General features: G+C 44.4%; 1 protein-coding gene across 1 annotated transcript in view; it reads right to left on the minus strand.

The window, feature by feature from the left end:
- jmjd1cb (jumonji domain containing 1Cb) overlaps window positions 1–13,999 on the minus strand; it is a 651,485-nt gene that overhangs the window by 332,112 nt on the left and 305,374 nt on the right. The window contains exon 8 of the mRNA XM_034165192.1: window positions 3,537–3,873. Within this exon, the coding sequence (XP_034021083.1) occupies window positions 3,537–3,873 (337 nt within the window). The remainder of the gene's footprint in view (window positions 1–3,536; window positions 3,874–13,999) is intronic.

The raw sequence follows: 13,999 nt of genomic DNA on the forward strand, positions 1-13,999 counted from the left end.
CTTCGCAGCGCATTGCGCATGCGCAACTCTGCCTTAACCACCTCAACCCTGAAGGAGCCCCGTTGGGTTATAATGTGATTTTTTTTCCAATGTGTGCAGTTTAGCTACAATATACTGACAGTACCAGCCACTTGTATTCATGTAATCATGGAAAAAATGTTGCTGTCAAAAATGTACAAGATATTTTTTATATAATTTTTGAAAAAAGCCACTAAAAATCCTTAGGGCTTACAATGTTCCCCAAAGTATTCACTACACTATGTAAGCTCAGGGTTGTTTTTAGACATTTAAGAGTCAACACCACTGTATGTGAGGGAGTAATAAAAGATGTGAATAAAAGTAGCTCTGTCACACAACTGTTTTAGTAAACATGTTCCTCCTGTAATTTATGGTGTTTAGATTCTTAGCCTATATTTTTCTAATGAAGAAAAGTTGATGTTGTGTACTTTGTAGTATTATGCTGACTGTTTCATTCTTTATCTTCTCCAGTGTTTCATTCTTTATCTTCTCCAGGCCTAAACAACAAACAATGAGCAGCCTCTGGTTAGCAAATAAATCCTGCACACCTCAACAAGCAGCTGTCACCACAATATCTTGAATATGCTGGTGACAGACATGAGGCCTATATCCATAGTGGAGGATGATGGCTTCATTGCCATGGTCCATGCCCTGCATCCTGGTTATACCTTCCCGTCAAGGACCCATTTCATCAAACGTATGAAGGCAAAACATGCAGAAACATTTCAGAAGGTAAAGACTGCATCTGCAATACAAACAAAACACAGCAAGCTTGCCCTCACAGCTGACATTTGGACAAGTGTAGCCATTGAAGCGTACCTTGGCATTTTTCTTCTCACTGCACTCCCTTGAACTCACCTTTGTCGTCCCTGGCCATGCCCCCTTCCAGAGCCATACATACACCTGAACTTCCTCACACCCTGATTACTCTGCTCCCTATTTAAGTCCCACAGTCTCATAGCTCACTGCCAGATTGTTGATTTTGTGTCACTTTCCAGCCTTGTACCTTGCTCCATTCTGCCTGCCTGTATTTCGTCTCTGCCTTGTTTTTGACCTTGATTTTGCCTTGCCTCCGATAGTCCATACACCATGTTTTTGACCTCTGCTTTTTTATTGAACTATGTCTCAGCCTCTTGAAATTCTGCTACCTTTGCTTTGCTCCTGGATTCCCCATGTACCGACCTCCCACCTGTTTCGCTTATTAAACCTTTTTAACTCTATCAGTCGTGTGAGACTGCATTTGTGTCCACCCCGTTTGTGCCACGCCTGATAAGGACTCAGTCTCACTACAGCACTACCCTCACATCCTCCCTTTTAGGCTACTTATAAAAACAGGGACTTTTCACCATGTCCTCATGGATGCTTAGGAGAAATAAAAAGACAGCAATGTGATTCATCTAGACAGCAACAGTTACCCCGAACGCCATAGGTGTTTGGAAAACTAAGGGGGGGTCTGATGGGGATGTCCCCCACTGGAAATTTTGAGAATAAAGTGCCCTGTGGTGCATTCTGGTGCATTCTTTGGACTAAATTTGTACCCGAAACAGCTGTTAAATTTCTCTTGTGGTCTCATCCAGTATGGCACAACATATGGCTTTTGAATGCATGTTGTGCCATCCTGTAGGAGCATGTACAGAATATAACAACAAAATCGCTTACAAATATAGCTAAATCTTGATGAAAACTTTATTTAGTTTGTTTTTGATTGAGCTCAAAGACTAGACAATTAAAAATCATAACTCTCAACTAACATGTTATAAATAACTTCATAACTGCTTTCAGATTAGGTAAAGAGCTATCATATAATATTTCATAATACTGAAGCCACTCGATTACTATTATTCATTCAATAATGTACAACAATAAAATGTTAAATATGTTTAAATTATCCATCTCAGTCTGAGCCCAAACACCTCTAAGAATCTGAACCTGAAATTTTTTTTTTTTCTGATTTTATAAAGAAATGTATTTATTGATTTTCTTTTTCAACAAGGGTCTACCCCCCCACTGTGTGTAATTTGTTTCACGTTTTTCAATACAAGATGTATTTCTCATAGAAAGAGGCTATATAGGAACTATTTAAGCTAGGTATCAAAGATTCCATTGATTTGGCAGCCAATTTAACAGCTTAACAACCAAAAAAAAGACATGGCTACATACTAAAATGCGTGGTGGATGGTACCATTGGTGGTAACAAACTTCACTGATCGCCGTGTTTTACTCCCTAAGCATTACATTTATCATACAACACCACCAAAATATCACAGAATTTACTTGTTTAAATGATATCAGCGTTAAATCATTGCCATACCTGTATTTATCCTGTGTAATATTGGAAATAAACAATGAGAAACTGACGAGGTAGAAAATTTGTTGAACAATGCTACGAGATTTGGCGCAGGAAGCAGGCAGGAAATTGTCTGGAACATCGAGATATTGTTGCGCATTTACTACCTTCACAAGAGCGTACGGTGAGTCGTTGTCACCCCTCGCTCACACTGCGTCCGGTATTACCGTTGCGGGGTAAGGATGCGGGCCCCGCAGAGAATCAAAGTCATTAAAAAGGTACAAACCTCTCTCAGTGGCCATGGACCTCTGCGGCTGCGGTTACAGAGACCCTGCGGCACTGCCGATTTTTCCGCAAGAAGTCTACCCTTGCAGGATGCCGGAGCGCTCTGCATCAAAACAGAAGTGTTTCCATGCCCGCTCGTGTAGAAATGTTCTCCTTCTCTAAAATTGTATTGTTATTGTTATTATTACTATTATTATTGTTGTTGCTATTATTATTATGAATATCTAAACAAAAATAAATTTAAAAAAATATTACAATTTATAATACATTTGAGTCTTTTATGACAACAAACGCTGATCCATTAATTATTATACAGAAAACAAAAGCACACAAACGTAACGAGATACGAACAGCTTAATGCTAACTTTAACATTGAAAATGCCATAGACATGCTAACACGTTAGCATTGGTCCCGTCTTTAAGTTATAAAATACATCTATCAACTGTTTCAGAAGACCATAACAGGTTGGTTTAACATTAAAAAGGTAAATATTACTCACAGACATGAGCTCTTTGGGGTTTTAGTGGGGAAAAAATAAGATAAAGTGAAATAAAACCAATGAAGCAGTGGGTCGGATCAATGCATCATTGCTTCAAGCATAAAAGAAGAGCCGCGCTGCAGAAACGGTTGATTACAGACCCTGCAAGAGTTCTGTAACTACTGCATACACCAAGTTTGCTCAAGATTGACAAAAGATGGGTCAAGAAGTTACTATGATGCTTCAAATCCCAGATATGATATTCTGGATTAAACAGGAAGGATTAAATGGTGCTCTGTGGAATAACCCCATTATCTAAACCTTGAACATATCAAGTTTGGTCCACACTGGATTAAAATTCTTCCTTATTTTGTTTGCATATGCACAGACAGACACACAGGGCTGAAGACATGTCCCCTGTACGGGGGCATCAGACTGCTCTTATACACACTGTTCACTTCTTTTACCTGATGACGTCAGACTGCGGAATCTCGGTCTTGCTGCTCATACTTCTGACTGCTGCCAAGCCATTCCCCATAATGCCCTGTTGCAGCTGGGCGGCAGGCTCCATGTCCAACCTGCGCCCGCCCTCTGACGGAGAAGGCGATGGGGGGACGGGAGGCGATGAGACGGGGGATGGATTGAGGGGGAGGTAGGGTGAGAGAGCCGTGGACTCTGCCTTCTGGGAGGCTAACAATGCCGACACAGCCTCTGAGCTCTCCTGGTGCACGGTGGCTTGGGCATCTTCTGTGATCTCAATCACACTGCTGCCATGGAGATGAGATAAAGGTGGAGTCGTGGAGGCTGAAGAAAGCCCCAAAAACAACAACAGCAAGGTAAATACTAAACAGAGTAAAAGCAGAAAGAGCTGTGACCACACCCCCAAAATGACACCCTACAGTTTCTCACGTGTTCTAATCAGTGAGTGTAAATCTTTCTTGAATTAACAAACTGACAATAAGACAGAGATCAAGTCCAGCCACCCCCCACCCCGCCCCCCCACCATTGAACATTAAATATCTTGTCTTTGTGGTGTATTCAATTGAATATATACTCAACAAAAATATAAACGCAACACTTTTGGTTTTGCTCCCATCATGAACTCAAAGATCTAAAACTTTTTCCACATACACAATATCACCATTTCCCTCAAATATTGTTCACAAACCAGTCTAAATCTGTGATAGTGAGCACTTCTCCTTTGCTGAGATAATCCATCCCACCTCACAGGTGTGCCATACCAAGATGCTGATTAGACACCATGATTAGTGCACAGGTGTGCCTTAGACTGGCCACAATAAAAGACCACTCTGAAAGGTGCAGTTTTGTTTTATTGGGGGGGGGATACCAGTCAGTATCTGGTGTGACCACCATCTGCCTCATGCAGTGCAACACATCTCCTTCGCATCATCCACGAAGAGAACACCTCTCCAACGTGCCAAACTCCAGCGAATGTGAGCATTTGCCCACTCAAGTCGGTTACGGCGACGAACTGGAGTCAGGTCGAGACCCTGATGAGGACGACGAGCATGCAGATGAGCTTCCCTGAGACGGTTTCTGACAGTTTGTGCAGAAATTCTTTGGTTATACAAACCGATTGTTTCAGCAGCTGTCCGAGTGGCTGGTCTCAGACGATCTTGGAGGTGAACATGCTGGATGTGGAGGTCCTGGGCTGGTGTGGTTACACGTGGTCTGCGGTTGTGAGGCTGGTTGGATGTACTGCCACATTCTCTGAAACACCTTTGGAGACGGCTTATGGTAGAGAAATGAACATTCAATACACGAGCAACAGCTCTGGTTGACATTCCTGCTGTCAGCATGCCAATTGCACGCTCCCTCAAATCTTGCGACATCTGTGGCATTGTGCTGTGTGATAAAACTGCACCTTTCAGAGTGGCCTTTTATTGTGGACAGTCTAAGGCACACCTGTGCACTAATCATGGTGTCTAATCGGCATCTTGATATGGCACACCTGTGAGGTGGGATGGATTATCTCAGCAAAGGAGAAGTGCTCACTATCACAGATTTAGACTGGTTTGTGAACATTATTTGAGGGAAATGGTGATATTGTGTATGTGGAAAAAGTTTTAGATCTTTGAGTTCATCTCATACAAAATGGGAGCAAAACCAAAAGTGTTGCGTTTATATTTTTGTTGAGTGTAGGTTGAAGAGGATTTGCAAATTATTGAATTCTGTATTTACATTTTACACAACGTCCGAACTTAATTGGAACTGGGGTTGTAGATCAAACAGTACAACATCATTAGCAATAATACAAGTAATTAAAGAAATCACAAATGCCATTGAACAAAAGAAATATGCTTCACTGTTGAATTGGGGTTGTATTTTAAGAGGTCAAAAGGTCACATTCTGTTTCCGATTTTGATGCTTATATGGCTGAGGGTATTTTAGCTCTGTGTTATATTAATTCCTGCAGACTGAAGCTTGTTATTACCTACCACTATCATCAGACAATCATTAACAGCCCTCGGGCTAAATCAGACCGTCATTAACAGCCCTCGGGCTAAATAACACCGTCATTACCGGCCCTTGGGCTAAATCACACCGTCATTATCTGCCCTCAGGCGAAATCAGACCATCACTAACAGCCCTCAGGAGAAATCACACCGTCATTAACTGCCCTCAGGCTAAATAACACCGTCATAAACAGCCCTCAGGCAAAATCACACCGTCATTAACTGCCCTCAGGCTAAATAACACTGTCATTAACAGCCCTCGGGCTAAATAACACCGTCATTAACTGCCCTCAGGCTAAATAACACCATCATAAACAGCCTTCAGGCTAAATAACACCATCATAAACAGCCCTCGGGCTAAGTAACACCGTCATTAACTGCCCTCAGGCTAAATAACACCGTCATAAACAGCCCTCGGGCTAAATCACACCATCATTAACAGCCCTCAGGCGAAATCACACCGTCATTAACTGCCCTCAGGCTAAATAACACCGTCATTATCTGCCCTCAGGCTAAATCACACCGTCATTATCTGCCCCCGGGCTAAATCACACCGTCATTAACAGCCCTCAGGCGAAATCACACCGTCATTAACTGTCCTCAGGCTAAATAACATCATCACTAAAAGCCCTCGGGCTAAATAACACCGTCATTAATGGCCCTCAAGAAAAAATCACAGTCATGAACTGCCATCGGGCTAAATCACACAGTTATTAACTGCCATCGGGCTAAATCACACAGTTATTAACTGCCATCGGGCTAAATCACACCGTCACTACGTGTCCTGCTTCAAAATCACACCGTCATTACTTGTCCTCCGGCTAAATCACACCGTCATTAAGGGTCCTCAGGCTAAATCCCACCATCATTAAGTGTAATCAGGTGAAACCATACCGTGATTATCTGCCCTCAGGCTAAATCACTGTCATTATCTGCCCTCAAGCTAAATAACACAGTCATTATCTGCCCTCAGGCTAAATCCCACCGTCATTAACTGCCCTAAGGCTAAATCAGGCCGTTATTAACTGCTCTCAGGCTAAATCGGGCCGTCATTAACTGCCCTAAGGCTAAATCGGGCCGTTATTAACTGCTCTCAGGCTAAATCAGGCCGCCATTAACTGCCCTAAGGCTAAATCGGGCCGTTATTAACTGCTCTCAGGCTAAATCGGGCCGTCATTAACTGCCCTCAGACTAAATTCCACTGACACTAAGGGTCCTCAAGCAAAATCACAAGGCCATTAAGTGTCCTCAGGCTAAATCACAAGGCCATTAAGTGTCCTCAGGCTAAATCACACCGTGATTAAGTGTCCTCAGGCTAAATCACACCGTGATTAAGTGTCCTCAGGCTAAATCACACCGTGATTAAGTGTCCTCAGGCTAAATCACACCGTGATTAAGTGTCCTCAGGCTAAATCACACCGTGATTAAGTGTCCTCAGGCTAAATCACACGTGATTAAGTGTCCTCAGCCTAAATCACACCGTCATTAAGTGTCCTCAGATGGAATCACACCATGATTAAGTGTCCTCAGGCTAAATCACACCATCATTAACTGCCCTCAGGCTAAATCCCACTGTCATTAAGGGTTCTCAGGCAAAATCACACCATCATTAACTGTCCTCAGGCTAAATAACACTGTTATTAACTGTCCCCCAGCAAAATCACACCATCATTAAGGGGCCTTCGGCTAAATAACAAGGTCATTAAGTGTTCTCAAGCTAAATAACAAGGTCATTAAGTGTTCTCAAGCAAAATCACACCATCATTAAGTGTCCTAAGGCTAAATCATACCGTCATTAACAGCCCTCAGGCTAAATCATACCGTCATTAACAGCCCTCAGGCTAAATCATACCGTCATTAACAGCCCTCAGGCGAAGTCAGACCGCCATTAACAGCCCTCAGGCGAAGTCAGACCGTCATTAACGTGCCTCAGGCGAAGTCAGACCGTCATTAACGTGCCTCAGGCGAAATCAGACGGTCATTATCTGCCCTCGGGCGAAGTCAGACCGTCATTATCTGCCCTCGGGCGAAGTCACACGGTCATTATCTGCCCTCGGGCTAAATCACACGGTCATTATCTGCCCTCGGGCTAAATCACACGGTCATTATCTGCCCTCGGGCTAAATCACACGGTCATTATCTGCCCTCGGGCTAAATCACACGGTCATTATCTGCCCTCGGGCTAAATCACACGGTCATTATCTGCCCTCGGGCTAAATCACACGGTCATTATCTGCCCTCGGGCTAAATCACACGGTCATTATCTGCCCTCGGGCTAAATCACACAGTCATTATCTGCCCTCGGGCTAAATCACACGGTCATTATCTGCCCTCGGGCTAAATCACGCGGTCATTATCTGCCCTCGGGCTAAATCACGCGGTCATTATCTGCCCTCGGGCTAAATCACGCGGTCATTATCTGCCCTCGGGCTAAATCACACGGTCATTATCTGCCCTCGGGCTAAATCACGCGGTCATTATCTGCCCTCGGGCTAAATCACGCGGTCATTATCTGCCCTCGGGCTAAATCACGCGGTCATTATCTGCCCTCGGGCTAAATCACGCGGTCATTATCTGCCCTCGGGCTAAATCACACGGTCATTATCTGCCCTCGGGCTAAATCACACGGTCATTATCTGCCCTCGGGCTAAATCACACGGTCATTATCTGCCCTCGGGCTAAATCACACGGTCATTATCTGCCCTCGGGCTAAATCACACCGTCATTATCTGCCCTCGGGCTAAATCACACGGTCATTATCTGCCCTCGGGCTAAATCACACAGTCATTATCTGCCCTCGGGCTAAATCACACAGTCATTATCTGCCCTCGGGCTAAATCACACAGTCATTATCTGCCCTCGGGCTAAATCACACAGTCATTATCTGCCCTCGGGCTAAATCACACAGTCATTATCTGCCCTCGGGCTAAATCACACAGTCATTACGTGTCCTGCTTCAAAATCACACCGTCATTACATGTCCTCCGGCTAAATCACACCGTCATTAAGGGTCCTCAGGCTAAATCCCACCATCATTAAGTGTAATCAGGTGAAACCATACCGTGATTATCTGCCCTCAGGCTAAATCACTGTCATTATCTGCCCTCAAGCTAAATAACACAGTCATTATCTGCCCTCAGGCTAAATCCCACCGTCATTAAGTGTCCTCAGGCTAAATACCACTGTCAGTAAGTGTCCTTAGGCTGAGCCACACAGTCAGTAACTGCCCTCAGGCTAAATCGGGCCGTCATTAACTGCCCTCAGGCTAAATCGGGCCGTCATTAACTGCCCTAAGGCTAAATCGGGCCGTTATTAACTGCCCTCAGGCTAAATCGGGCCGTCATTAACTGCCCTAAGGCTAAATCGGGCCGTCATTAACTGCCCTCAGACTAAATTCCACCGACACTAAGGGTCCTCAAGCAAAATCACAAGGCCACTAAGGGTCCTCAAGCAAAATCACAAGGCCATTAAGTGTCCTCAGGCTAAATCACACCGTGATTAAGTGTCCTCAGGCTAAATCACACCGTGATTAAGTGTCCTCAAGCTAAATCACACCGTGATTAAGTGTCCTCAGGCTAAATCACACCGTGATTAAGTGTCCTCAGCCTAAATCACACCGTGATTAAGTGTCCTCAGCCTAAATCACACTGTCATTAAGTGTCCTCAGATGGAATCACAAGGCCATTAAGTGTCCTCAGATGGAATCACAAGGCCATTAAGTGTCCTCAGGCTAAATCACACCATGATTAAGTGTCCTCAGGCAAAATCACACCGTCATTAACTGTCCTCAGGCAAAATCACACCGTCATTAACTGTCCTCAGGCTAAATAACACTGTTATTAACTGTCCCCCAGCAAAATCACACAGTCATTATCTGCCCTCGGGCTAAATCACACAGTCATTATCTGCCCTCGGGCTAAATCACACAGTCATTATCTGCCCTCGGGCTAAATCACACAGTCATTATCTGCCCTCGGGCTAAATCACACAGTCATTATCTGCCCTCGGGCTAAATCACACAGTCATTATCTGCCCTCGGGCTAAATCACACAGTCATTATCTGCCCTCGGGCTAAATCACACAGTCATTATCTGCCCTCGGGCTAAATCACACAGTCATTATCTGCCCTCGGGCTAAATCACACAGTCATTATCTGCCCTCGGGCTAAATCACACAGTCATTATCTGCCCTCGGGCTAAATCACACAGTCATTATCTGCCCTCGGGCTAAATCACACAGTCATTATCTGCCCTCAGGCTAAATCAGACCGTCAGAAAGTGTCCTCAGGCTAAATCAGACCGTCAGAAAGTGTCCTCACGGTAAATCACACTGTCATTAAATGTCCTCAGGCTAAATCAGACCGTCAGAAAGTGTCCTCACGGTAAATCACACTGTCATTAAGTGTCGTCAGGCTAAATCAGACCGTCAGAAAGTGTCCTCACGGTAAATCACACTGTCATTAAATGTTCCACGACAAAATCACACCGCCATTAAGTGTCCCCAGGCTAAATTACACCATCATAAACTGTCCCCGGGCAAAATCACACCGTCATTAAGTGTCCTCCGGTTAAATCACACCATAATTAAGTGTCTTCAGGCTTTAATCCCACCGTCATTAAGTGTTCTCAGGCTAAATCCCACTGTCAATAAGTGTCCTCAGGCTGAGCCACACAGTCAGTAACTGCCCTCAGGCTAAATCGGGCCGTCATTAACTGCCCTAAAGCTAAATCGGGCCGTCATTAACTGCCCTTAGGGTAAATCAGCCCGTTATTAACTGCTCTCAGGCTAAATCGGGCCATCATTAACTGTCAGGCTGTAATCAGGCTGTTATTAACTGCTCTCAGGCTAAATCGGGCCATCATTAACTGCCCTCAGACTAAATTCCACCGACATTAAGGGTCCTCAAGCAAAATCACACCGTGATTAAGTGTACTCAGGCTAAATCACACTGTCATTAAGTGTCCTCCTTCACAGCCCTCAGGTGAAGTCAGACCGCCATTAACAGCCCTCAGGCGAAAACAGACCGTCATTACCGGGCCTCAGGCGAAATCAGACCGTCACTAACGGGCCTCAGGTGAAATCAGACCGTCACTAACAACCCTCAGGCTAAATCAGACCGTCATTAACGGCCCTCAGGCACAATCAGACCGTCATTAACGGCCCTCAGGCACAATCAGACCGTCATTAACGGCCCTCAGGCACAATCAGACCGTCATTAACGGCCCTCAGGCACAATCAGACCGTCATTAACGGCTCTCAGGCACAATCAGACCGTCATTAACGGCCCTCAGGCAAAATCAGACCGTCATTAACGGCCCTCAGGCAAAATCAGACCGTCATTAACGGCCCTCAGGCAAAATCAGACCGTCATTAAATGTCCTCGGGCTAAATCCCATCGTCATAAAGTATCCTCAGGTTAAATCCCACCGTCATTAAGGGTCCTCGGGCTAAATCCCACTGTCATTAAGTGTCCTAAGACTGAACCACACAGTCATTAAGTGTCCTCAGGCTGAACCACACAGTCATTAAGTGTCCTCAGGCTGAACCACACAGTCATTAAGTGTCCTCAGGCTGAACCACACAGTCATTAACTGTCCTCAGGCTAAATCACACCATCACTGAGGGCCCTCGGGCTAAATCACACCGTCACTGAGGGCCATCGGGCTAAATCACACCGTCACTGAGGGCCATCGGGCTAAATCACACCGTCACTGAGGGCCCTCGGGCTAAATCACACCGTCATTAACAGCCCTCGGGCTAAATCAGACCGTCATTAACAGCCCTCAAGCAAAATCAGACCATCATTAACAGCCTTCAGGTGAAGTCAGACCGCCATTAACAGGCCTCGGGCGAAGTCAGACCATCATTAACGGCCCTCAGGCAAAATCACACGCCATTATCTGCCCTCAGGCTAAATCAGACCATCATTAAGGGTCCTTCGGCTAAATCCCACCGTCATTAATGGTCCTCAGTTCACATCACAATGTCATTAAGTGTCCTCGGGCTAAATCCCACCGTCATTAAATGTCCTCGGGCTAAATCCCAACGTCATTAAGTGTCCTCGGGCTAAATCCCACCGTCATTAAGTGTCCTCGGGCTAAATCCCACCGTCATTAATTGTTCTGGGGCTTAATCACACTGTCATTAAGTGTCCTCGGGCTGAACCACACAGTCATTAACTGTCCCCTGGCATAATCATATTGTCATTAAGTGTCCTCCGGCTAAATCCCACCGTAATTAAGGGTCCTCAGGCTAAATCACACCGTAATTAAGAGTCCTCAGGCTAAATCACACCGTCATTAAATGTCCTCGGGCTAAATCCCATCGTCATTAAGTGTCCTCGGGTTAAATCCCACCGTCATTAAGGGTCCTCGGGCCAAATCCCACCGTCATTAAGGGTCCTCGGGCTAAATCCCACCGTCATTAAGTGTCCTCGGGCTGAACCACACCGTCATTAAGTGTCCTCGGGCTGAACCACACAGTCATTAAGTGTCCTCGGGCTGAACCACACAGTCATTAACTGTCCTCTGGCTGAACCACACAGTCATTAACTGTCCTCGGGCTGAACCACACAGTCATTAAGTGTTCTCGGGCTGAACCACACAGTCATTAAGTGTTCTCGGGCTGAACCACACAGTCATTAACTGTCCTCGGGCTAAATCACACCGTCACTGAGGGCCCTCGGGCTAAATCACACCGTCACTGAGGGCCCTCGGGCTAAATCACACCGTCACTGAGGGCCCTCGGGCTAAATCACACCGTCATTAACAGCCCTCGGGCTAAATCAGACCGTCATTAACAGCCCTCAAGCGAAATCAGACTGCCATTAACAGGCCTCAGGCTAAATAGACCATCATTAAGTGTCCTCAGTTCACATCACACCGTCATTAAGTGTCCTCGGGCTAAATCACACCGTCATTAAGTGTCCTCGGGCTAAATCACACCGTCATTAAGTGTCCTCGGGCTAAATCACACAGTCATTAAGTGTCCTCGGGCTAAATCACACAGTCATTAAGTGCCATTATTTCTTGAAGTGAGTTATTATTAAAAGGCCTTTATCACGCAACATCAACGTTTGACCTTGTAATAAAGTTATGATGTTATATTCTCGTCAAAAACATACGTACCTGGAGTAATGTTTTGTTTTATTTTGAGAGAGTTCCATCAGGTTTCATCCGATTATGAGCATTTTTAGATGCCTAGATCTCAACCACTAACAACATATTACAGCAACAGTCCACAAAAGTATTTTAAAGGCCTGACTAAAGTGTAATATGTGATCTTTAATAAGATATTTTCATGAAAAAGACACAAATGTGCAGTTTACTCCATTTTATTTTTTTGTGTAAAAACACAGCTCAGATGTGGTTTGACCGAAACAAATTGTCATTAAACTTAACCAGTTGTATATAATTCTCGTTTTACATTACTTAGTCCACATTTCATTTTACCTTATGTTTATATTAGTTGTGCATATACTCTGAATAATTTACCGTTAAATTTCACGATCTTTCATTTAGCTAAAAATTACTCGCACCACGGAAAGCACCTTTTTGGAACTGCACTCAAATCTCGTTGTAATGGAAATTACAATGACAATAAAGGCGATTCTGATTCGGATTCTTCTGATTATTATTATTATTAATATATAAATAAAAATAAATAAATTATAATTAGTAATACATTTAACTCTTTTACGACAACAAACACTAAGCCATTATTTATTATACAGAAAACATGCACACAAACTGTGTTGAGATGCGAACTGCTTAATGCTAACTTTATCAGTGAAAACGCCATAGACATGCTAACGCGTTAGCATCGGTCCAGTTTTTAAGTTATAAAATACATCTATCAACTGTTTTAGAAGACTATAACAGGTCGGTTTAATATAAAAAAGGTAAATATTACTCACAGACATATGCTCTTTAGGGTATAGCGGGGGGAAATTAAGATAAAGCGAGAGTCGGATCATTGCTTCATTGGTTCAAAGCAAAGCCACGCCTCGCTCTACTTGGGGAGTGTCTGCCAATGTTCCCACAAAGACAGAGAGGAGAAGGACCGTGGCTCATAGCAAGCAGTAAACAGAGCGGAGAGGAGTGAAAATTCACACAGTCCCTTCCTCCGCAGTCCACACTGACATTGCTGCTGTTTTGATTAGCGCAGAATGGGATGTTGCTTTGACAGTGAGACTATCATATTTCGGCCCCAAAACACGCATGACACCACGTGCGCACGCATATGTGTGGTTAAATTTTCCAAATGACGGAAATCCGTCGCGGTGACGGAGAACTTTAACCCATGGGCTAAATCCCACCGTCATTAAGGGTCATCAGGCTAAATCCCACCGTCATTAAGGATCGTCAGGATAAATCACACCGTCATTACGTGTCCTCAGGCTAAATCACACCGTCATTGCGTGTCCTCAAAATAAAACATACCATCAATAATTG

The sequence above is a fragment of the Thalassophryne amazonica genome, unplaced genomic scaffold, assembly GCF_902500255.1.
Source record: "Thalassophryne amazonica unplaced genomic scaffold, fThaAma1.1, whole genome shotgun sequence".
Classification (NCBI taxonomy): domain Eukaryota; kingdom Metazoa; phylum Chordata; class Actinopteri; order Batrachoidiformes; family Batrachoididae; genus Thalassophryne; species Thalassophryne amazonica.